The 25,026-nt window shown below is 26.5% G+C and overlaps 1 protein-coding gene across 3 annotated transcripts in view; it reads right to left on the reverse strand.

The window, feature by feature from the left end:
* The window catches only part of LOC145834105 (serine/threonine-protein kinase Sgk2-like), a 46,090-nt gene extending 42,798 nt beyond the window's left edge, over window positions 1–3,292 (reverse strand). For all 3 annotated transcript variants that reach the window (XR_014369775.1, XM_082941452.1, XM_082941451.1), the window contains exons 1-3: window positions 3,167–3,292; window positions 2,755–2,838; window positions 2,288–2,436 (exon numbers count right to left, since the gene is read on the reverse strand). Coding sequence is in view for 2 of the 3 variants with exons in the window: in XM_082941452.1 (XP_082797578.1) it covers window positions 2,288–2,436; window positions 2,755–2,838; window positions 3,167–3,223 (290 nt within the window). In the remaining variant the exon portion in view is untranslated. The remainder of the gene's footprint in view (window positions 1–2,287; window positions 2,437–2,754; window positions 2,839–3,166) is intronic.
* Window positions 3,293–25,026: the final 21,734 nt, after the last annotated feature.

Here is a 25,026-nt window from a genome sequence, read left to right on the forward strand (position 1 = left end):
AATATCTGTCCCCATAACCGACGATTCTACTTAAAATAACTCAGTCTACTTATGTACTAATTTATTTCACAAAACTCACATATACTTGCAAGTTTAATACTTCATGTTTTTAAGCTGTATAAATTATTGAACAATTTGTTAAAATTATTATGACGTAACATTTCTGCACAACTCAATTTAATTTTCATTTTTAAAATTTGCCTATTCTTAGAGCTTTTTGAGGTTAGTGCCTACTTTTATTAAATTTGTTTTTTTTGTAGACAATTTTATAATTTTATGCTTTTATCCCAAACTTTGTTTTTAAACCATAAAGTCCATTTATAGTTACTACCTAGATAAATACTATACATAATTATACATGCTTTTTTCTGCTTTTTTTCTAATGTGTGTTAACATTTTATAGACTCCGTAGATCTGTTCTTAAATTTATTTGAGAGCAGTGAAACGCCATTAGTTGAAATAAAGTTTTAGCACAAGAACATCTGTGGTAGTACAGAATTATTAAGATTAACTTATAAGAGACCAAAAACACTTATATTAATAAACAAAATAATTTTACAAAATAAGAAAACAACAAAACAGCTGAATGTGAAAAGTGTGCTTTATGTGGAAATTTTGGAAACAATAATAAAAGTATGATAAGTAATAATAAAACAATACAAAATATGAAAAATAAACAACATTTAAATTGCAAAAATTATGGGTAATATGCAGCTACATGGAAAAATTTATAAATTGGACAAACTATGAACAGCTTTACTAAGAGGTGGAATGCCCATAGAAACATATGGAAAAATAAAAAAACTAAACCATGAAATAAAATACCAATTTGCTCTAATTATAAATTATAGTAAATTTCACAAAAAAAAAGCCAGAACAGATTGAAAATGCATACACTGTCCAGTTTTTAGAAAGCCCTGTAAGAACTAATTTAGACTACACAGAACAATGGTGGATTGAAAAAACTAAGGCATAAAATTAACTTATACAGTGTTTTTAAAGAATAGTTTTTAAAAAAATGTTCAAAATGTCATCAAAAGTTTTTTTCTTTATCAAGTACAATATTAGGGGATTTTTTTATTTGTTTGTTTATAGAAACAGTTTTTCTTAGTTACAGTAAACAAAAATAATTTTCTAAAGTGTCGTTTTCTCAGTTTCTCAAACTGAAAAAATTATATCAAACTTTACTGACTAATCTCAAACATAAGTGTTCTATTAATTTTGAAGTAAAAGTATAAAATTCAGAATTTTAGTAAATAGGTAACTTTTAATTTTTTTATTTTACTAAATATATTTAATTTACGGTATTTAAATTTCTCTAGTTGCTAGTATATTTTTTGTTTTCTACAGAATTAAAAATGTTTGTTTTTTAATAAACAAAAGATCTCTTCAAAGCGTTTGTATAAGACTGAGACTGATATTATGATGGTTCTAACCATTTTTTATTTTTGTTTATCTAAAATTCAACATTGTCCGGTCTTGAAAACCAAAAGAGGAAGACTACCTTCATCCCATTTTAGTTTCTAAAGCTACTTTAAGTATCCTTTTTAATAAAAAAAAAATTTGATGATGACAAAAATGTTTTATTTATATGATACATTTTTTGAGTAAAATCTACTATTGAACATGTGAAAATTGTTAAAATTCCAGGTTTTTTTAGTGATTTTTTTTCAAAACTTCTCAAATTTAAGGTTTTTCTAGGTATTTTTTCCTGAATTTTCAAATTCCAGGTTTTTCAAAGTTTCCAGGTAAAGTGGCAACCCTGTATATTTAGAAAATTCTGCTGGAAAGATTTTTTTTTTAATTAAAAAATAAAAATTTTATATATAAAATTAACAAAAAAAAAAAGCTTTTACTCAGTGACCTTAAACTGTCTTGAGTGATTCTGAGTTCTTTCAAATCTTTAGAATTTTTTTATTCTCCAAGTTTATAAAAATCTAGTTCTTGAACAAAATAGGTTTTGAAATAACAAAAAATTGTAACTTAATTAACTAAATCTCGTTCAAAATCTAGAAAAAAATCTATCCTGAGGTTATTAAAAATCCTAAAACTATTTTGAGTTTTTCATAAAAAACAAAACTATCCTGAGTCAGCCTGAGTTTAAAAATAAAATTATAATACTCTGAGTAGTCAAGAGTTGTCCTGAATCATCCTGAGACATTCAAAAACATCTAGAGTTTGTGACAATCCTGTAACCAGATTTTTTAATGTAGTTCCACTGGTAATACTTTTCAACATTGTTTAAATTTTTTGATTCCAAAACTTATTTAATTTTTTTTATACTTACTATGTTAAGACTTCAATAGTTGACACAACACTTGATATAAATTCATTCAGGCCCTGTCTTCTCTGATTTATAAATGAAGGTTCAAAGTTGTTACCAAAAAAACGTTTTGATGGCAATCTCCATTCTTTATAAGGAAATTTCTTTTTTAACTGCAATTTAGAACATAAATTGTAATTCAAGTACACGAACTCCAGCAGCAGGTCTTTTAAACTTAGCATTTAGTAATTATATTAATTCTTTAAATATTTTATGAAAACTAGTATATTTTTTTAATTTAGTGATTCAAAGATAGACCTGAAACTATATAGTTTTTTTAAAGTTTATTATAATACAGTTTTTTTTTTATAAAATTATTAGTTATGAAACTTTGCTTAATATATAATGAAATTAAAGTTATAGATGTTGATTTTGAAAATTATTTACTTGTATATACTTAGTATTTAGAATTTAGTTCTATTTTAACTCACAGTAGAACACAGTTTATCAAATTCTGCATATCTTCTAAATATAAACCAACAATCTTCTCCAAATTTTACTTGAACTTTGTACGCCTTTAAATTAAAGAAATTTTATAACTAAGCTATTACTATCACAAAAGTTAAAGTTGTATATAAAAGTGTGTTCCCTAATTATTTTTTTTAAGTATGAATAGACTTAACTTTTAATTAAACTTAAACTTTTTTTTAAATATTTCAATAGCAAACAACTTCTGATAGCAATGTAATCTAATAAATTTCAAGATGTAAAAAAATAATTATCTATTTCAATCTTATTAAAAAAGAAAACTAAATTAAATGATATGATACTATTTTTAAAATTTTAATTATATGTTAATAGAAATAAATGTTTATAATAAATATATTGGCTTTTAAAACTTACTGTATATCTTTTATTTGATTTGTACTGATCTTTAGATTGGGATACTTCTGCTTGCATTTTTCATTTAACTTTAACAAATTCTGTACAAATTACAAGTATCTTGAAAATACTTTAGAAAATATTCAGAGCCATCTTCTTATTAGCTAATACTTTAAATATTTGGTAATTACCTAGGATGATGTTGCACCAATATCAAGCTGAAATTATATTATACTTGGTTTATTTTTTAACCATAATTTTAGGCTACAAATTTATATTTTGTAAGTACAAAAATAAATTTTAACTTATTTATCATAAACTAATAACAGTAAAACTTAAATTGCTTTTATTTTAAAATATAAAACAATTATATCAATACAATATTTTAGATTGATAACAACATTGTAAAATTAAATTAATTTAATACTTTAGTTTTTAGAAATAAAAGCAATAAAAGATATCAAAGCAAAAATATTTTACACTTTCTAATTTTACATTCTGATAAGATAAGTATAGAGTTGAAAAGCTCTAAATCTAAACTATACCTTAATCATTGAGACCTTAAGGTAAATAAAATGAATTTTTGATTAAAAAAAGCTACCGATCGAGGGTAAGGGTTAGGGGTAACAGGGATAGTAAAGATAAAAATACCTAATCAAAATTATTTTATAAAATAAAACTGAAAGGTAAATTAATTAAAAATCAAAATAAAAACTACCGATTGAGAATAAGGGTTAAGGGTAGCAGTGATAGTAAAGAAATAAACTAATAAAAAGTATTATAGAAAAGAAAATTAAAAAATTAATTTAAAAAAAAAAATAACTGATAAAAACTATTAAAAAAAGTTAATTGTCCAAATTTGAGTAATCGAGTTCCCTATATTTCACTTTTATACTTATCTTATCAAAATGTAAAATTAGAAAGTGTAAAATAGTTTTGCTTTGATATTGGTGCGAATTCTTCCTAGGAAATTACCAAATTTAATTCTTACCATGTATTTATATAGCTTGTTTTAAACAAAGTGTTTTTTTAAATTAAACATATCATGCTTAAAACTATAAATTTTAGCCTAAAATTATGGTTAAAAAAACATCTAATACAATATAATTTCAGCTTGATATTGGTGCAACACCATTCTAGGTAATACATCATTCTAGATAATTACGAAATATTTTTATATTATGTCTTAAATAAAAAAACTATTAATTTTATACTGTTTTCTTTGTTTTTATAAATTTGGGTAAAGTTGGTGAGGGATAAAGGTATAAATTAAAAATTTTGGGAATAATGATTATGGATAGGGGTTTAGAGGTTATTAATAAACTGCTGTATTATTACTTGACCTTATTTGTATAATGTTATGAATGAAGTTACAATATGTGCTAAACTGCAAATATACCTACTATATTGGATGTATTGTTATAATGGATTTGATTAGAAACAGCTAGGGGACTTTCCCACTTTTAACTAGTTACTTCATTTTTTTTTCCAATTCAAATAACTTCTTTAACACTGTTTTACAAAGTCTAAAGATATATAGAGGTAGTTAACATTTAAAACTATAGAAATAAAAATTAAATTATTTTTGTTCAATTAATACAATTGATTTAGTTTTCAACATTTATGACTTTTCAAATTAATTATTTATGTTTTTTAAATAATTTCCAACATGACAAGGGCGTGTCTAGACTTTTTTTAGTGGGGTAGCACAATTTTTGTGTTCAAAATTGATGTATTTTGTGTAGTAGCTTTTAATAAATATTAGATCACATTAAAAATTTTCATGAATGTCTACTATATAACTGTCTAAAGTTTTCTTCGTTTCATAAGTTTTATTTAAACTTTCGGAAATTAAAAACTACTAGTTAAACAGAATTCAAAACTTTGATAAATACTAAAGCTCTTTTAATTTTAGTAAAACAATTAAAATATACACCTAGATCATGTAATTATTGACAATGTGAAAATTTTGCCTCATATTGTGAAGCTAATATGAACAGGCTTGGTAAAAAGCAAAATTATATTTACTCAGCGTAGAATTAGTAACATGAAACGAGCAAATACGTTTCAGTGCTTAATTGGCATCGCATGAAAGTTGATAGCATTTTATTAATTCTAAGCATGAATAACGAAGACATTCATATTTAAGAAATTGAACACGAGGAGTGAGGACTAATAAAATTAGTATCTAACTTGTCTTAATATTAGTAAAACATATTCAATGATACGTAAATAAGTTAATAAATCAAACAAAACCAGTAAAATAATTTAGCTAAACATTTAATTTTCATCTAAAATAAATAATGCTTTTGTAAACGAAATATAAGCAAAAGTGAAAGTTTCCAAAGTCAAAAATGAAACCCTTTGAGTTGTAATAACATTCAAAAATATTTTTTAATAATTTTAAATGGCTAATTTTGTATCAAAAGTTTAATTTTTTATAAATGCAACTTTTACAATTATAACATTATTATACAGTTTTTACTTTTTTTTCAAAAAAAAACTTACAAAACTACGTCATATTAGTTCAACATTATTTAAAATATTAGGAAAAAAGCACACTTAAGTCTACTTATAAACATTTTTTGTCCCCTGTTAGGTAACATTCTAATTAAACAATATAAGCTTATTTTCCTTATAGTTCTTTTTTTATCATAGGTGCACAGGAAATAGTAAACCAGTCAAAACACGCCCCTGCTACTAGAGAAACAATAATTAAAAACTAGTAAGGTATATCTAATAGCTATTTGTTTCTATATTCTAAACAATATAGAGAAAAATATACTGTGCTGGAAGGAAAGATTTAAGATAAATTTAAATTAATTTGTATTCTGTAAAAACTATTTGCAATTTAAAACCACAGTGTTTTTTATTTAATATTTTTTTTAATAATGTAAGGTTTTCTAACTATTTTCAACTCTTTATCAAAAGCTTACTGAAAAATTAAAATTAGGAAAAGTATCAAAATTCTAAGTTGATCATGACGCAGTTATACAAGGTTACAAAAAAGTTTTAAAAATAAAGTTAAAGACAAAAGCTATCATTCAGTTTGCGGTAACACAGCGCAAAAACTGCGTACTCAGAAAAACTAGTCCTTGATTATCTACGTTAAACCTACTACTGACATGTTAAGAGCCTCTTTACATGTAAACTTACATATACTTTTAAAGAATTCACGAACAACAAAAATATCTACCAGAACCAAACGACAAGCTACACTAACAGACGAATTTTTAAGAGCATCTAGTTCTAAATTAATTTAAGTTGAATATACATTGTTTTAATTATATATCCAAGCTTTTTAAAACTTTTTTATACGATATATACACTTATCTTTTTTGTAATCATGAGGTGTGTGAATGTCAATTGCACTTTTAGTTATTATGCTAATTAAAAACTGTAACATGTTTTTTTTTGTTCTGGACAACACGTTAAAAGGTATATGTGGTGTACGACTCGTTAAAGGAAATTTTCTTCGTGCACCAAGTCCTAACTCGTAAGACCAAATGTTTTGAACCTTTTTTGTCGTTCAATAAAAGTTATTTTAGTAATGTAATTGATATAAAACTTGTGAGTTCATACTTTTTGTCAACCCTTAAGTTTTCGTTTTATTAAAATTTAAAAAAATAATTATAAAAACAGTGTTTTGTAACACTACTTTCAGTGTCTTTATTAATCTTAGCAAATTTTAGGCAATAATTGGCAAAAATTTTGAAAGTTCTGAATTTTAAAAACAAGTAAGCATTTTGTAATTTTATTTATTTATACTCTTACCATTAACACACTTTACTAAACATATTAAAAAGTACTCAAAAATACAGTTTAAATAATTAAAATTAAAAGTAAATGAAAAAAAAACTTCATTTTTGCTGACTCACCTTTTTTTAAGTTTTTTTTTTTCAGCTCTCAGACTAACCTTAAAGTATACTGGCCATTTATGTCTAATGCATTGCATCCGTGTTAAAACGGCAGTTTCATAAAAAGACCAAAAAACAATTAAATATCTCGATGAAACTAAATAAACAATTATTCAATCAACACACAGCTTAATTAGTCTCACTGTAAATAAACAATTAAAAAGTGTGTGTTGTGTCTATTGACATAGTTGATAAAATTCATTGCTATTGACTCTCAACCATTGGTTTTATTGATAAATTATCAACTAGTTTTGATATTTGTTTCTGATCGGATTGTCGTGTTATTCAATCTGGATTGAATATTGACTTGTTGGTACAACTTCAGTTAAGTCCCAGCTCTGTTTTTGTCACACAGTTTGATATTGGTTCTGATCAGATTGTTTCTGTATTGTGCTGTATTGAATATGGACTAAAATAACTTTTTGAACTGCTTATACTTGAATAATTGCAAAGTTTTTAGGGTTTTTCTTATTTTGAGTTATTGTTGTAATGCTTTTTTTAATTGGCAACTGTTAAGGGTTTTTATTAGTTTGAGCTATTATTGTGGTACTTTATAGCGGCTTTACTGCAACAAATTATATATTTAAATTTTTTGGGTGTTTGGATTGTATTTATGAGTTTGCAAATATTTTAAATTTAACATAAATCAAACTAATGGACTTAATTTATCAGCAACCCTCTAGCCTAGATTTAGCCAAGTTATCTAGCAGGAAACCTTTAACGCGGTTTAACCTTAACAATAATGTTACCAACAGTCCATCTCTAAAACTTTTAAGTGTATCAGGGGAGTATCATTAAGTAGTTTTATTGATGTTGCTGTTATTAAAGTTAATTAAAAAAGTAACAGGTGACCTAGCAATCTGAAAGTAAAATGATAAAAAATTTTGTACCCGTTACAAACAATTCAAGTTTATAAAACAAAAATTTCTACGATAACAGTTTCTGGGAGTCATATATAATTAAATGATTAGAAGTAAAAATAAGACGTGTTAAAAAGTTCTACTATTAAGACCAAGCAGTTATAACTAATCTAATAATTTATATCAGTGCTGTCGCGTGGTATTTTTCTTAGGTGGTGCAGAAAAAAAAATCCGAGTTGCCGGTGCTTTAAATGACCTACTCGAGTTGTCCCTGCTCGAGTTGCCTCTGCTCGAGTTGTCCCTGCTCGAGTTGCTTCTGCTCGAGTTGTCCCTGCTCGAGTTGCCTCTGCTCGAGTCGCTTCTGCTTGAGTTGTCTTTGATCGAGTTGCCTTTGCTTGAGTTGCTTTTGCTCGAGTTGCCCCTGCTCGAGTTGTCTCTGCTCGAGTTGCCTCTGCTAGAATTGTCTCTGCTTTGCTTAGCTTTGTTTCATTTTTTGTTAACAATCGCTTGTGGAATGATACTTAAACCTGTACTGTTTTAGGGAATTTTAAACTTAGCTTACTTACCGCAAGATATTGATTTTGCGGTCATTCTTGAAAAGTTTTTGCTTTTTTGATTTCATTTGCGGCAGTGTAGTGAGCAAAATAGTAGTTGTTTAAATTGGAGTTTTATAAGATATTTGTTCTAAAAAATAACTAAAAGGTTATAGATATGTACTTAATATTTTCTTTAAAAATTTTAAAGTGGTGCAATTACAGCTGTGCAACACCCCTGGTTTATATTGTTTTATCTTTTGATAAGCTCAAGTGGGTGCAAACCTACAAAGTTAAGTAATTAATGAACTTTACCGAAAGATCAACAACAACAGCATCCGAGACAACCTACGACCGGTTTTGTCCTAATTAAGACTCCTCAGACAGGTATAGTCGCGTGAAACCGCTGTTGAGGTCTAACCAAGCGGGCTTAAGTACGAAGTACAGAAGCGACCATTTGTTGGTAAAGTTGAAAAAATCTCAACTATGTTGATGATGGCCGTAATAACTACTGGTTAAAACTGATTAAACGAGTACAAGTCATAATCTCACAATAAGCTGACAATGTCTGAGACGTTGGGCTGTGAATGATTTGGCTGTATCAATTTTTTCAACTTTACTCACAAACGTTCGCTTTAATACTTCGTACTTAATCCCGCTTGGTTAGATCTCAAAAGCGGTTTCACGTGACTATACCTGCCTGATGAGTATTAATTGGGACGAAACCGGTCGTAGGTTGTCTCGGATGCTGCTGTTGTTGATCTTGCGGTAAGGTTCATTAATTATTATTAATGGTGCAAAACATCTCAACTATGTTGATGATGGCCGTAACAACTACTGGTTACAACAAAGGTTAGAAAATATAGTAGTTTAAAGTGGTTTAGAGTAGACTATATTTCTGTCTAAAATTCCATATTAAAATAACTTACAATTTCCCGTTTAATGTTAGGTGCTACTGTTTTTTTGCATTATAAAGAAACTTAAAGAAAAATAACAAAGTAAATATGTTAATTTTTTAATAGTACAACAGTACGTTACATACATGGCTATTTTAGTTTTACTGGTTGTACTATAACATTTATAAGTAATTTGTACATATTTTGTTTTCTTTGAATACTAATATACACAGATGCTATTTTTTGGAACTACCTATTTAATACAAACTAGATTTAGGGATGGTAAATTTATTAGGTCTCTATATTGTTAATCAAATTAGTTCAAATTCAAGCAAATAAACAACTTTAAATTGCCACACATTCAGAGAATAAATTGCCACACATCCCACAGGGTAGTTTGAAGACTGATATATGTTTTATTCAACACAGTTTTAGTTTTAATTATAATACATTTTAAATCTTGCAGCGAGTCCTTTTAATGATGTGACGGAAATCCCCCAATATTTGCTGCGTCAGCATAAAAAAATATAAAAAATTTATGTTTTAACCAATTTTTAATATGTTTGGGTATGGTGGGTTAGGGTTAAGGGTATAAATAAAAAAAACAAAATTATTTTGGGTAAGGTTGGGTATAAATATTAAAAAAAAAAAATTTTTTTTAATTTTGTTGATGATTCAGCAAATATTAGGGGAAACACCTTTGCTTTAAAATCAGACCCTCTAGCAGCTGCTATAATTTGAAAATTATCTAAAATAAAAATTAATTGTATACATATAAGTTAAATTAAAATTAAAATGGGATGAAGGTAGTCTTCCTCCTTTAGTTTTAAAGACCGGACAGGATTGAATCTTTATTAAGTACAATATTAGGGGAATTTCTTTTAATTTTTGTTGTTTATAGAAATAGTTTTTCTTAGTTACAGTAAACTCTCTTAGTTACTTAGTTTCTAAAGTGTCGTTTTCTCAATTTCTAAAATTGAAAAAGTTATATCAAACTTTACTGACTAATCTCAAATATATGTGTTCTATTAGTTTTGTGATAAAGTATAATATTCAGTATTTTGGTAAAATGGTAATTTTTATTCTTTTTTGTTTATTTTTAATTTTTTGTAGTTGCTAGTATATTTTTTTGTTTTCTACAGAATTGAAAATGTTTGTTTTTTAGTAAACGAAAGATCTCTTCAAAGCGTTTGTATAAACTGAGACTGATTTTTTTTATGGTTTTAACCATTTTTTCTTATACATATAAGTGTGAACAATCAGTGCTGCCAAAATACGTTGAAATCTGAAAAAGCTTGGAATTTGACAATTTAAGCTAAAAAAATCTAAAAAACTCGGAATTTGACAGTTTTAAACAAAGTCTAGAATTTTAAACAACTTTTACACGTAAATAGATAAAATTAAACACAGAAACATATGTCAGTGTAATAAAAGAAGTACACAGTAACCTCTCGCCTATTTACGCACATTGTGTCCACAGAAAAAGTGTGTAAAGATACGAAAAGTAACTAATATACTTACTACAATGGCTGTTTTTTGATATTGCTTTTAATTAAAAGCAGACTAGGGACTTTCCAACTTTTAACAATTTGTTTACTTTATCTATAAATAAAAAAAAACAAAAGATAAAATTATACATATGTTAAAAAAAGGATTTAAGTTTATATAAAATAATAATACTTGTAGAAAATCTTTGTATATTTTAATTTTATTTATATATGACTTAAATGATAATTTACATGTATACTCTTTTCTACTTAGCAAATACAATTTATAACTAAGCATTTGTTTACAATTAAGAAATGGTGTGGTGTCTATATTAAAATATGTTTCTATAGTCTTTTACAAAAATAAGCATTTGGTGCTGTAATAAACTTGTAAGCTCTATATTGTTTAAGTTCTATATTTATTACGTATCACTGCTACTTTTTGCTAGGAAGTTTCACAAGATTTCTTTTTTAGATGTTTATTCATATATAGGGCAAGAGTGCTGTATTATTTATTTGTGTTTTAAACTCTCATTTATTCATTATACTTTCATTATTTAACACAGTCATATTTTTTTCAGAATTTCATTTAATCTCTTATTGTTAACAAAATTTCTTATATACTGAGGTATAACTAAATGTTTATCAATTAGTCAAGAAACATAAGTTTACAAAGTCTAAAAATATAGAGAGGTTAGTTAGTATTTAAAAACAAATTTAAATTAAAAAAATACAATAAACTTAATTTGTGCAATTTAAAAAAAAATAAAAAAAATTATTATTTGATTTTTTTAGAATTCTAAAATGCGTAACGTCACGGGTGTGTAAATATGCGAGAGGTTAGTGTACTGTATAATTTGTTATTATTATCATACAAACATTTTTTTTCTTATCACCAATTTTTTTATTTATTAAAAAACATATTTAAAGTAGCTTAACAGTATCTTTTGAATATTGCTATATAATTTAAGACAGTTTTTTATCTTAGTCTAACTCTATACTAAAAATAGACCCAAAAACTTGTACATTCAATGACCTGGGTAGAAATTCAGAAAACCTAAAATAACTTCTTAGAAACCTTTGGCAACCCTGGAACTGTTTACATTTTTTCCAAAGGTTAAAAATAGCACAAAAAATTGTATTTGATGTTGTTTGTCAAATTATAAAACTCCTAAATTTAGAAAAAAAAAACTATTTCAATCAAGCTATGGCACGCATTAAACTTTGGTTGTAAATGCGCGTTACACTTTAATTGACTTTTTTTGGAAGTCTTATAGGATCTGAATTTAATTTCTTACAATTAAAGGTCTGAAAATCGTGTGAGAAATTTGTCTGATAAGTTTTTATTTGCATACAAAAAATCAAAATCTGTTATTAGTTTGATGTTTTTTAAGATTATAGAAGTTTGTATAGTTGTTTTCTTTTATCTGACACCACAATAGTCTTAGCTTTGTTTCAAAAGTCATAATATGGTACCTTTTCTGATAGAAAACTTGTTTTTTTTTCCATGTAATATGAAGTTTAGATTCTTCAGGTATAGGACATACCAGAAATGCTGAAAATAATATCGATTTTTTATTTTCATAAACAGTAATGTCACCGAAACTGTCGGTGGTAGAGTTTGTTTGACAACACTGTTTTAAACAGAAATTTGAACCTTAATTCATTAAAAAACATTTTTATTTGACAAAAAATAAGATCGATTTCAGCTAACACTTATCAATTTACTATTGTAAAATGACTAATTATATTGGATCTACAGCAAGAAACTTTAAAATAAGATACAACGAGATATGCACAGTTTCAGAAACAAAAATCTGAGAGAATCGACGAAACTGAGCTCTTTCATTCAGGCCGCCAAATTTAACAAAGAAATGAACAAGAAAAACGTTAAGTTGAAGATAATACATAAAATTAATCAACGCAAACCGAGCAAAATTTGCTCCCTGTGCAATGTAGAAAGACATGATATAGCATTTGCTGACAAAAAAATCATCACTCAACTCCAGAACTGAGTTAATTGGCAAATGCAGACACTTCGCTAAATTTTATTTAAAATCATAACATTGTCATGTCCATATTTACAAGTTTTACTGCAGGTTTATACTTAGCATATGACCACCTTGTTGTTTTACATTTTAACCTTCATATATAACACAGTTTACTTATTAAATATTTAAAATATATGTATGGGATATTTAATTTAAACACCCGACTGCTATTTTATCAATCAATTACTTTAATAATTATTAAATACAATATATATGTAATTTAAGTCATTGTGATTTTATGTATGTCGCTGTAACTTAATTATCGGTCAGTACTTTGTAAACTCAATAACAAGTCTGTTTATTTTGTGTTTTGTTTTCTTAAATTTTTAATTTTTTATTTTTACATTTGAACTAAATCTGCTTCCTAATTGTATATAACTTTGATTTAATCATTACAAACATTTAATATATAATATACATGCTACATCGAGTTTCTGTGACTTTTATTGTTTTCACCGTTGTTAAGTTTTATTAAATTTTATTGATACACTAACTAATGGTTAATGTTTTATTTTGTTCAAAATAGATTACAAACATAAAAACTAAAATAACATACTTTGCAATACTAATTAAATAGTTGAAATAACCTCATTTATATTCTTACGTAATTATTAGATGCAATGAATGTATTTTGTTCATTTATTAACAACAGTAAAATTTGAATCAGTTTTTCTTTATATTAACGTGAGTTATTTGTTTATATTATGCTTTTTTGTTTTGTTGTGTATTGTAGTTTACTTTACTTATTTTAGACTTTGTTATGATGACAAATATTATATAGTTTTATAACAGTCGGATTTAGTATTAAGTATTTTACCTATTATTAACTATTATCCGTATAAAATATTTTATTTTAATGAAAACATGTATACACCTACTTTATTCTATGCTTCTATTCTTTCATTACAGTATTTCTTTCCATTAATAACCCAGTTGAAGTGTGTTGATTCGTTAACACACAGAAACATATCTTGGTACAATAAAGGAAGATTACTGTACAATTTGTTTTTATTTTCTAATTTTATCAGTAAATTTTATAAGTACATTACATTCGTGCTTGCATATTATTTCATTTTATTTTTTTTAATTCTCTTTATTTATTTTATTAGTATTATTTTTATTGTAATATTGTTGCATTTTGTTTTCTAGTTATTTATTTATTTATCTATTTTCTACTTATCCAATAGGTTTTACTTAATTGGCCACTAAGCATTTTGGAATCTCTTTGTTCATTCAGCAAGCTCATTTTATTTAATCAGTTGTAATAAGAATATAATTAGTGTTGATTAGTGTTGTTTAGTAGCATCTAATAGTAGTATATGGATTTGTCTATCTTACTTTATAGAGTTTTTAATCGTGATCATTGCGTTTGCATGAAACACCGTGTTGAATAAAACTCTCAATCTGAAATTGTCTAATTAATGTTTATTTGTTCCTTTCTAGTTGAGCTCTTAATTGGAACTATAACTCAATATAAAGTTAATACAATTAATTTTTAGTTGTACAGATCTTAAAGTAGAGTAGACTGTGTTTTTGACATTCTTTTCAAGAGCTGTTGCTTCTTTACCTAAATATGGCAGTCTTAAATACATAGGGCACTTACTTGGTCCTTGTTTAATAGGTTTTTCCGATATAAAGATTGTATTGTTGATTGTTTTACTGATGATATGTGACGGATAACCAAGAGCTCCAAAAACACTTTTAATTTTATCTAGATTTATTTAAACAACTTCTTTGAACAAATCTTGTGTGCTCTGAGTTCCAAACATGAAATTAAGCCAACTTTTTAGGATGAAGGACAAAACGACTGAAAAGGAACATATTGGCAGCAAAAGTTGGTTTTTTATAAACAGTAGTAACTAACTCAGTAGATGTAAGCAATAAATGAACATTCATGAAAGGTAAGCAATTATCTTTATCTTTTTCAATAGTAAACTTTAAATTTGGGTGTAAATTATAAATTTGGTAATCATTGTAAAATATCAAAAATGTCATTTAGATATCTAATATAGTTTATTGGTTTTTAAAACTTGGAAAAGAGCATTGATTCAAAGAACCTAATCAAAATGCTGGCTAAAGTAGGGCTAAGTGGACTACCCATTGCTACTCCATATATCTGTTTATAGATATAAGAATTAAAACTGAATTCAACATTTTTTACTGCTATTTTAAAAAGACTTAGACAAACATCTATTGGAAAAAAAGGAGCTGTATAATTAGAATTATAAAGTTCATTTAAACACATGTTTATAGTTTCACCTACTGGTACATTGGTAAAGAGGCTTTGTATGTCAAAAGAGCACATATTATTTGAAATTAGATATATTTTTCTTATGACTTTAACGAATGAGAAAGAGTCTTTTATGCAAAAAGTGGAAACTTACTAGAAACTCGTTCAAAGATTTTGGTCAGTAGCTTTGAAGTTTTGTATTGTACAGAACTATTCATATCCAAAATGGGTCTAGTTGAAATACCAGTTCCTGGTGTAATATTAAATGAAGTTAATTGATAAAAAACATAAGTCCGAGATCTGGTTATAAAAAAAATCATACCACCATCATGTATTTAGCAATAATTTTAGTAGCAACATTGTTTTTGACAAAAACTTAAGATCAACACCCCTTATAATGGTGCATTGCTTTTAAAATGTCTTTACCGATTGTTGTAAATTTGAATTGGAAATAAACTTATAATTTCTTCTAAAATGTCAAAGTTAATTAAAACACATCTAATATAAATTCTCAGATGAGCAGTTTTTGTTGTATCATTGATCTTATCTTAACAGATGGATTAAAGTCCTAATTTGATTTATGCGGCTTTATACTCTTCAGACACTTTCTAAACATGACTTCTTGTTGTCATTAAATAATAAACAAAAATCTTTTACTACCTCCAACACAAATTCTAAAAAAAGTTTTCAATTCTAAATGGTATCTCCTTTTTAGTAATTAGTTTTGCTACCTTATAACTTGCTTTGACAAATTTTTTCTAATATCAGTAGTTACTGAAGATAACCATGTGCTTTGTTGAAGCTGACTTAAGCAGTCAATTTTTTTTTTACGTTTCTCGCAATAACTCTTAACTAACGTTCTTTTTAATCCTTATAGTTCGTCTTATATTTCGTATTTAATCTTTCTAAATGAAATATTTTTTATGCAGATATAAAGTTGCTAAAATTCTCAACAAAAATTAAGTTTTTTTTACTTTGTTTTAATTTATGGCCTAATAAACTTGTACTATTTCGTTAAAAATACTCAAGAAAGTTAACTCTCCTTTCAAGCTGACTTAAAGTTTTTTTTCTGTATATATTGAGTTCACTCTTGATAAACTTCGTTACTTCTTTTTTTTGTAATCTTTGTTTTAAACAGGGTTGCCAAACAAACAGGCTAGTTTAAAAAATTTAAAACTCAGACTAGGTTAACCTTTTTAAGAAGTTTTTGATAACTCAGAAATGTGTGATACTTTTTTTTTAAATACTTTGAAGAAATCTTCAAACTCTTAGAATAATTTTTAAACAAAAAATTAAGACATGATTCATTCAGAAATATTTTCATTTAAACAAACAATTGAAATAGATTTCAGCTGACACTTATCAATTACTTTTGTTAGCAACAAGTTAAAAAAAAAATTTTGAGTAAATAAACAGTTAGAGGTTTCATCAGAAAAAAATCAATTAACACCAATTAGCATAGTTAAGCAAAATTAATTAGAGTTAACAGTTTATAAATACATTATTACAGATTAATTAATTAGTAATTTAACTAAGATAAGCAAACGTATAAATATAAAAACAAAACAACAATAAACATAGTAAAATAAGGGATAAAAAAATCATAGCAACTTATAAAGATTATTTGTATTGTTGCTTGCATAAATTAGGTTTAAACGTTTTTATAAATAAAGATTCTAAAACACTTAGATGATAATCATCTCAAGCTTTACTTATAGTTGAAAAATTACTGCCACTATAATTCTTTGCACAGTCAGAATTGTTTGATAAGTGTTTGGCAATCGCCATGACCTGTTAGATGGCTTTTTCAAACCGGTGTCCACCCAACTTCTGAGGGTGTTAATTTAATTTTTTCTGATAAAACCTCTAACTGTTTATTTACTCAAAATTATTTTTTTTAACTTGTTGCTAACAAAAGTAATTGATAAGTGTTAGCTGAAATCGATTTCACTTGTTTGTTTAAATAAAAATATTTCTGAATGAATCATGTCTTAAATTTTTGTTAAATATGTGTAGTACAAAAAAGTTATAGAGTAGTTTTTATGAATGTAGTATAGTTTATTGATTGTAATCTTTTTCTAGGCTACTTACATTTAGTTTGGTATTTAAGCTTGATTAAGAGCAAATTTTTAGCTTTTTTAACTTTTAGTAAACTTAGGCTGGTTTGATATAACTCAGACATTTTTGCTTTTGAAGTGGCAACCATGGAAAAGACTAATTATGTTTAAAAATTTGTTTTAAATTTTAACAATACAAACAGGTAATATATATAAATATATTGTTAAACTTTTATTGTTTTACGCCGTTTCCCTGCCGTTTCCCTTACCCCGTTTCTGAAATAAAACATCAAACTTATACTATATGAATGCAAATAAATACAAGAAGCTAATGAAAAATAGCATAACTAGCGAATATTCAATTGACAACGAAAATACCATTAATGCCATTAACAACGAAGCAGCACAGATCCTAAGTAAACGAATGAGTTTAAAGAAAAAAAAAAGTTCCAAAATATGAAATCAATGAAGCATTCCTTTCTATCAAGGACCATAAAGCGAACTTTCCACACGATATCAACTGTAGAATAATTAATTCATCTAAAACCCACTTAGGTAAACTGTCAAGAACCATTCTACAAAAACACATAACAACCATAAGAAAAAAATCCATGCCTAGCCAATGGAAAAACTCTGGCGAAGTGATAGATTGGTTCGAAAAAATCAACAACAAAAACCACAAATGCTTCGTGAACTTTAACATAAAGAACTTTTACCCAACTATCAAAAGAAAACACCTAATAAATGCAATTAACTTTTCCAACCCTTATTCAAGGTTCACAGAATTTGAGATAGAGACAATTATGCACACATGCAAATCAGTAATGTTTTACGATAATAATATGTGGAAAAAAACCAACACCAATGACAACTTCGATGTACCTATGGGCTCATTTCACGGCGCCGAAATATATGACCTTATAGGTTTATACCTATTACACCATTTGTCTGCGATTATAAACACTGAGTCAATTGGACTCTACAGAGATGATGGACTTGCCGTTATCAATCAAACAAATAAGAGTAATATTTGCAAAATAAAAAACAAAATTACAAGAAAACTAGCAGACATAGGATTCGACATTACAATTAGCGCAGGTGAAACCTCCACCAACTTCTTGGACATACATTTAAACCTCCTAACTGATGACTATTGCCCATATGTAAAGCCAAACGCAAAGACCATCTATATTGACAAAGATTCTAACCATCCTAGAACAATTAAGAAAAATATCCCAAAAATGATCGAAAATAGAATCTCAAAACTAACAAAAAGCAAAGTATCATTTGATAACGCGAAACAAATCTACCAAAACGCTTTAACAAAAGCAACTTCCATCATAAGCTCGAATATAATCCCACAATCAATAACAACAAAGCAAAAAACAGAAAATGATATTTTACAACCCACCTTTCTGCGAATCAGTGAAAACCAAATTTGGAAACCTCTTTTTAAAACTGCTTGACAAGCACTTCCCAGAATCAACAGAACTACACAAAATCTTCAATAGAAGTTCCATCAAGATATCATACTGTTGTTCCCCAAGCATAAAAGCATTAGTTAGTGGACATAATAAGAAGCTGCTAGAAAAACCACCAATAGAACCGAAGCTATGCAACTGCAGAAACAGAGTGCAATGTCCAGTAATGAATAAATGCAAATTAGAAAATGTAATCTACGAAGCAATCGTCTCATCTGAGAAAAGTGAGAGAATGTCATATATTGGATCCACCCGAAGAGCATTCAAAAATAGATTGTACGAGCATAGAGTATCATTTCCAAAACCCAACAAGAAGAAGCCCGCCAACTGTACACAACTCGCCAACTACATGTGGAAATTATATGAAAAAGGCGAAAAATTCACTATTGAATGGAAAATTCTCAAACAGACAAAAAGCAGACTCAAACCAAATTTCATGTGCTCACTATGTAACCTTGAAAGACTGTTTACAGCAAATGCTAACCAAAGAAAAATCCTTAATAAAAGAAATGAACTAGTCACGCAATGCCCTCATCACCCTAAGGAATACTTTTAGTTTATTTTTTATCGCATTAACTTAGTTTATTTTATTCTATTTAATTTGATTGTTACATTGTGTTTATGTTTGTATTGTATAAAGATTTTGTTTTAAAGTTACAACATTCCCGTAAAAAGACAATTTCTGTTTTCTAAAAATCCCCTATAAATCTTAGTATTTACATTTTTTCCAAAGCCTAATATATTAAATGCTTAGTAAATAAATTATCAAAACAGTATAAAATCTATAGTTAATAAATTATTTAAACTAAACTTAACTATATTTAATTTTTAAATTAATTTAACTTAAAAATTTAACTTTTGTAAACTACATATTAATTAAAACTCATATTTCAAATGTACATTTTATTTTTCTATATGTGTGTATTTTTATTTTCCAATTCATCGCCCTGTATACTTTTGTTTTCAGCTTTTTTTAGCGTCTGATGAACTGCTCTGCAGGGAAACGGCGTAACGCAATAAAAGTTTAACAATAAATTTATATAATTCATATCTCCCACCAAGGATTGATAACTCTGTCTAGTTCTGTTTTGTATCAAAAAAACAGGTAATATTATTGTTTAGTTAATAATTACTGAATTTTTTAAAGAGTGCAAATTATTTAAAACACAAAAACTATTTTCAATAGTTAATCGTTTTTTAATGAAAAGTGGTTGATAATATAACGAATGTATAAGAGTGACCCATAAAGTTTTTCAAGCAAAGCTATTATTAAAAAAAAAAGAGTATAATAAGAGTAATAAAAATATTAAGTTAAACTTATTAGCTGTTTAACATAGTACATAGTTTATTTAGACTTAAGTGTGTTAGTCAATATAAATTTTATCCCAAAAAATATGTTTAATTTAAATAGGTGTGTATCTAAAACCCATTTAAAGTAATAAAATTAATTATAAAAAAGTATATTTTAGTGCAAGTAAAAATAAAACCAAAAGATTATTCAACTGTCACTAAAACTAAAACTGTGACTCGCGAAGATTTTGAAACTTGAGTTTTTGGCCCGCGAGCACCAACTGCCTGCCGACCCCTGAACTAACTAAATGAAGTACCTAAATTTCTCGACAAGGGAAGTTTAATGCAATGTATACATTTTTTTTTTTCTGTAATCAAAAAAAAATGTTCACAATTAAAACTTTTCTATAAGATACATAAATTACGTTTAAATTAAGGTAAGTATATTAAAAAAAAAAAGGTATTTTTGATAGTCCAGTATTTAAAAAGTTTTAAAACAGGATTTCCTAAACTCATATTCGCCTACTTGGTAAAATCGTAAAAATTAATCGCTCGTTACAAGTTAATTAACCATTTTTTATTTTGCCCCTTAATAGTTGCCACCCACAAATAGCCAAAATCGCCTACTTAGAAAAAATAGTGGTTTTAATAAAGACACTTTTTATACCCTTTAAGTGTACAAGCTATAGTTAATTGTTTTTCTTAATAGTGTATGTTTACTGCCTTTAAGTGAAAAAATAACTTAGAAGTGAAAGTTAACTTTCAAAACCACAAGTTTCATATGTTGGTCATCCAATAAGTAGTAATCTATTGGATCCATTTAGTTTAAGAATTTCAAAAGTTTTAAATGTTAAACTACACTTTGATGATATTTTTTTATTCTTTAATTAACTGTATTAAGGATGGGATTCAATTTGTTAGATTTACTAAAAAAGCGTTTTGAGGGCCAGAAAAGTTAGAAAATAAAACTCGGTAGACGGCGGAACTTTAAAAAAGTGTGCAATGAACACTTTTTGAATACTTAAATGCTAAGTTATAAGGTAAACCAATTCAATAGTATATTTGTTATAAAAAAAGTTAATTGCTTGATAGTTGTTTTCAAGCTAAAAATGCATCGTACTTCAGAGATTTTTGATGGTGGACTAGGTCCAAATTGCTATTAGCTGGAAGTAGGAAATAAAATTTCGTAGAAAATCAATACTTTTAAATGTTTTCAAGTATTACATTTTGTATAGTTCAAACTTATATCTATAGAATTTTTTAAACAAAATAAAGAAATTCCTATTAAAACAAAAGTAATCAGACTTATAGGTAGTTGCTCTCTAAATTAAATTCATCTTGTTAACTTTTATCTGAAATCATACTCACAATTCGTTATGATTAAACATCTTATTATTTTAATAGTTTTATCCGTTGTGATTTGTAGAGTTATACTACTTTTAAAAATTATGTATGAAACACTGTGAGTCTTATAAAGTTATTTAGTTTGAGAAAAATGAAGCGTTCTGCAAAAATTTATGTCGTAAAATTCTGGCCTATTGTTCACAAAATGCTGAAAATCTATTCCACCGACTAAAACGGTTGCCTAACCCCCATTAATAATTTAAAATGTGTACAAAAACTAAATAAGGCAAAATTAAATAAAAATTATCACTAAAAATACTGCATAAAAATAAAGCTTCCGTTTATTTAAAACATTTAAAAAATAATTGTTTTATGAAAAAAAAAAGAATAATACTATTAATCAATCTGTTAATATGCTTTACTTATTAGTTAAGGTAAACATGTTCTAAAAAAGACCAAATAAAAAACTTACATTTGTTTTATAAACATTATAGAATTTTTTTAGCAACGAGAAAAGACTTATAAGTATGTAAATCTACAATATACATCAACTACAACTTGTAAATGTACTAATATCGTATTTTTTATGCTTGATATTATGTATTTTCAGGGAAAGTTTTAGTTCTTAATTTAGCGTGATCATTTTTAAATTTGTCAAAAAAAAGTTCTTTTTAATGAAATGGATCCGGCTGTAACAAGATCTAGATCTGTTGTAGAAATTAAGACCTGGCCAGAGCCTGTCCAATCCGAATCTTAGCAAAAAAATCGGTAGATAACTACTTCTAAGTCTTTTCACAAAATTTAGATATACTTCTTTAAAATAGTTAATAATTAGGATAGCTATAATGGTATTTAGGTTTATAACACTTATTTACAAGTATAAATGAATAAAATAATACAGTAAGTATTAACCTATACAAAGACTAAAACTTTTCGTTCAAATAAGTGCCTCCGAACAAAAAAATATTAAGTTTATGATTTAGTAATCAAACTAATCATCAAAAAATGTTATCATAGTTTAAGTTTATACAGTTCTAATGGTTTTGTTCAAATATAAAAACAAAACTTTTCAATATAAGTTTTACAATTTAAAATTATTTGTAGCTATTTTGCCTTGATACGAAATATTTAATTTCATATATAAATGCTTTCTGTGTTATAATACTTAATAACTTTTTAAGCTGCTGAACTTTTGTGTGAAAAGCAAAGTTTAACCAAAAATATTACTTTCCTTTTTATGATTTTACTTTTACTGTGTTTTTAAACTTTATATTGATTACAATATTTCGGCTAGAGAATATTTTTAAGAGTTTTAGTCAAAATTTTACCTTAAATTAGTCTTCATTTTAATATTTATTACGCTTTTGATTTACAAAATATAGTCGTGAAAAAAAAATGTTTACCCTTTTTTTTTTCTTCATAAAAAAGTTTTATTTTAAAACTTATACATAAATCGATTATTTAAACAATTAAATAAAATATTATTATTTTTGTTTTGTGTGCTCATTAGATAAAAGTGCTTAAAAACTAACCTATTTTAGTATAGAACAAACAAGTTTAAAACTTCGCTATGAATTATTACGTCATTAACATTCAAATTCAAAAAAAATCTGTTTTAGGACTTTTTTATTGGAATTAGTTTATTTCTTACCATTTAAAAGTAAAGTTTATTATAGAAATTACAGAAAATAAATAATTAAAATTATAAAGAATATACTTTAAATCTAAGTTAAGAAGTAAAAGGTTACACATTACAATAAAAGCAAACTTTTTATAAAGTTTCAAGTTGTACACAATTAGTGATTTTCAGATTTTCGGCTTGCAAGTTCTAATGAATAGCGATTTTAGAACTGAGAGTTAGTACGTGTTTCTTGCACTATAAAAAAGTTTAAATCTGCTGTCCATGTAGTTCTGGGCAAAACTAGGATTGTTGGAGAGGTGTTGATATATAAATGATTGCTCTCCTTTGAAGTTTTTCCTCGCCATCAAAATGGAAGCTTTTTTGTTACATGCTGCTCTCGACTGACATCAAAGCGTTGAGATGTGAACCGGCGAAGTCATTTTAGTAAAGACAACTTAAAACGTATACTACGTTTCTTAACTCATGGGGAGCTGAAACAGCTAATCTATTAAACGGACGATTGGTGTTATACAAATCACCTTACAAAACGTTATTAAAGCTCGACTTAATAGCTAGTGAAGCTTTCCTAGTCATTCCTATTTGGTTTTCACCCATGTAATGTAAGCGGAGGTAACTTGGCTTTAGTTTCCTTAATTGTTCGTGTAATATTTTTTGTAGATAACATAATTATAAAAACATATTCTAAATATTATCTAATTTCTTATCTAAGCAGTCAATCGTTTAGATCTTAATAAATATATTTGTAATGCATTAGAAAATATTCAACTTTATTTTTGTATATCTGTCAATCACAGGATTTCGATCTTGCAAAATTGATTTCAGAGAATTTGCAAGACGTCATTAGGACATTTACGCTATCAGGCCACACAAAATTTGTTTGTGTTTTTTTTTGTTAGACAAAATATGTTTCAATAAATGTGATTTGGACTGAAGCTTTTTTTTCTGTATATAGAATTATAGTTTTTAATTTAACTATGACTAATAATGCTGATGTGAAAATAATTTTTCGTAGTCTAATTGTTAAATTGTAACAATAAAGCTAACAATAGTTCATTTTAAAGCTGAGGAAAAGTTCAAAGGAGAGCATTCATCTATCCATATATGAACACCTCTTCAACAATCCAGTTGAGTAGAGAACTTCGTAGATAGTAAATTCTAAATTTAATATAGAGCGAGAAACACGTACCACTTCCCAGTTCTAGAATCTCTCTTCATTAGAACTCGCAAGCGGAAAATATGCAAACAACTAGGTGTGTAAAATCTGAAAATATAAAAGTAGCGTGTTTTTATTGTTGTCTGTTTTTGTAATATTTTACTTATATTCTGGAGTCTTTAATAAAGTTAAATAAGATCCCAGACATATTTTATGCAAGATATAAAATTTACATTAGATTTATCGGAGTCTGTAAGGAAGTGTAAAAAAGCAAAGGTCATGTTGTATGTTACAAAACTAAAACTGCGGCCGCGAGGATTTCTATTTCAAAATTTGGCCCGCGACAATGCTTACAAAACTCTGGTTTTTAACAAGCCTTATCTGAAAAGCAAGTAAATTTTTTTTTTTAATTTTCAAACTTTAAATAATTGATTTGTATGTTTTTATATCAAACATTATAAAATAGACCAAAAATTTCAAAATCTTTCAAATATTTTCAATAACTTAGATCAGATAAAATAATAATCAGAATTAAGTAACAGATCAGACGCTTAAAACTTTAGAACTAGAGGTATCAGATAACTTAGATTTTTAAAGGTTTCTAAAACTATAAAAACTTGTACTACAAAAAAAATATTTAGTTTATTATTATAGTTTATTAAACGACAAAAAAGCGCTCAAAATATTTGGTCCTTTGACCTGGTGCACGAAGAACCTTTCGGTTATTGAGTCTTACACCACGGATACCTTTTAACGTCTTAACCAGGACAATTTATTGCTTGAAATACTTTTAAACATTACATAAACAAGCAAGTAAAAACGGTTAATATACTAGGAAGATTACAGAAATACAAATATTATAGTATTATTAATGTAAATATTTGATAAAAAACTTATATTTTATAAATTTTTAAATTATTTTAAACTTTATTCATGAACT

The sequence above is a fragment of the Thalia democratica genome, chromosome 4 (assembly GCF_965202585.1).
Source record: "Thalia democratica chromosome 4, ktThaDemo2.hap1.1, whole genome shotgun sequence".
NCBI lineage: Eukaryota > Metazoa > Chordata > Thaliacea > Salpida > Salpidae > Thalia > Thalia democratica.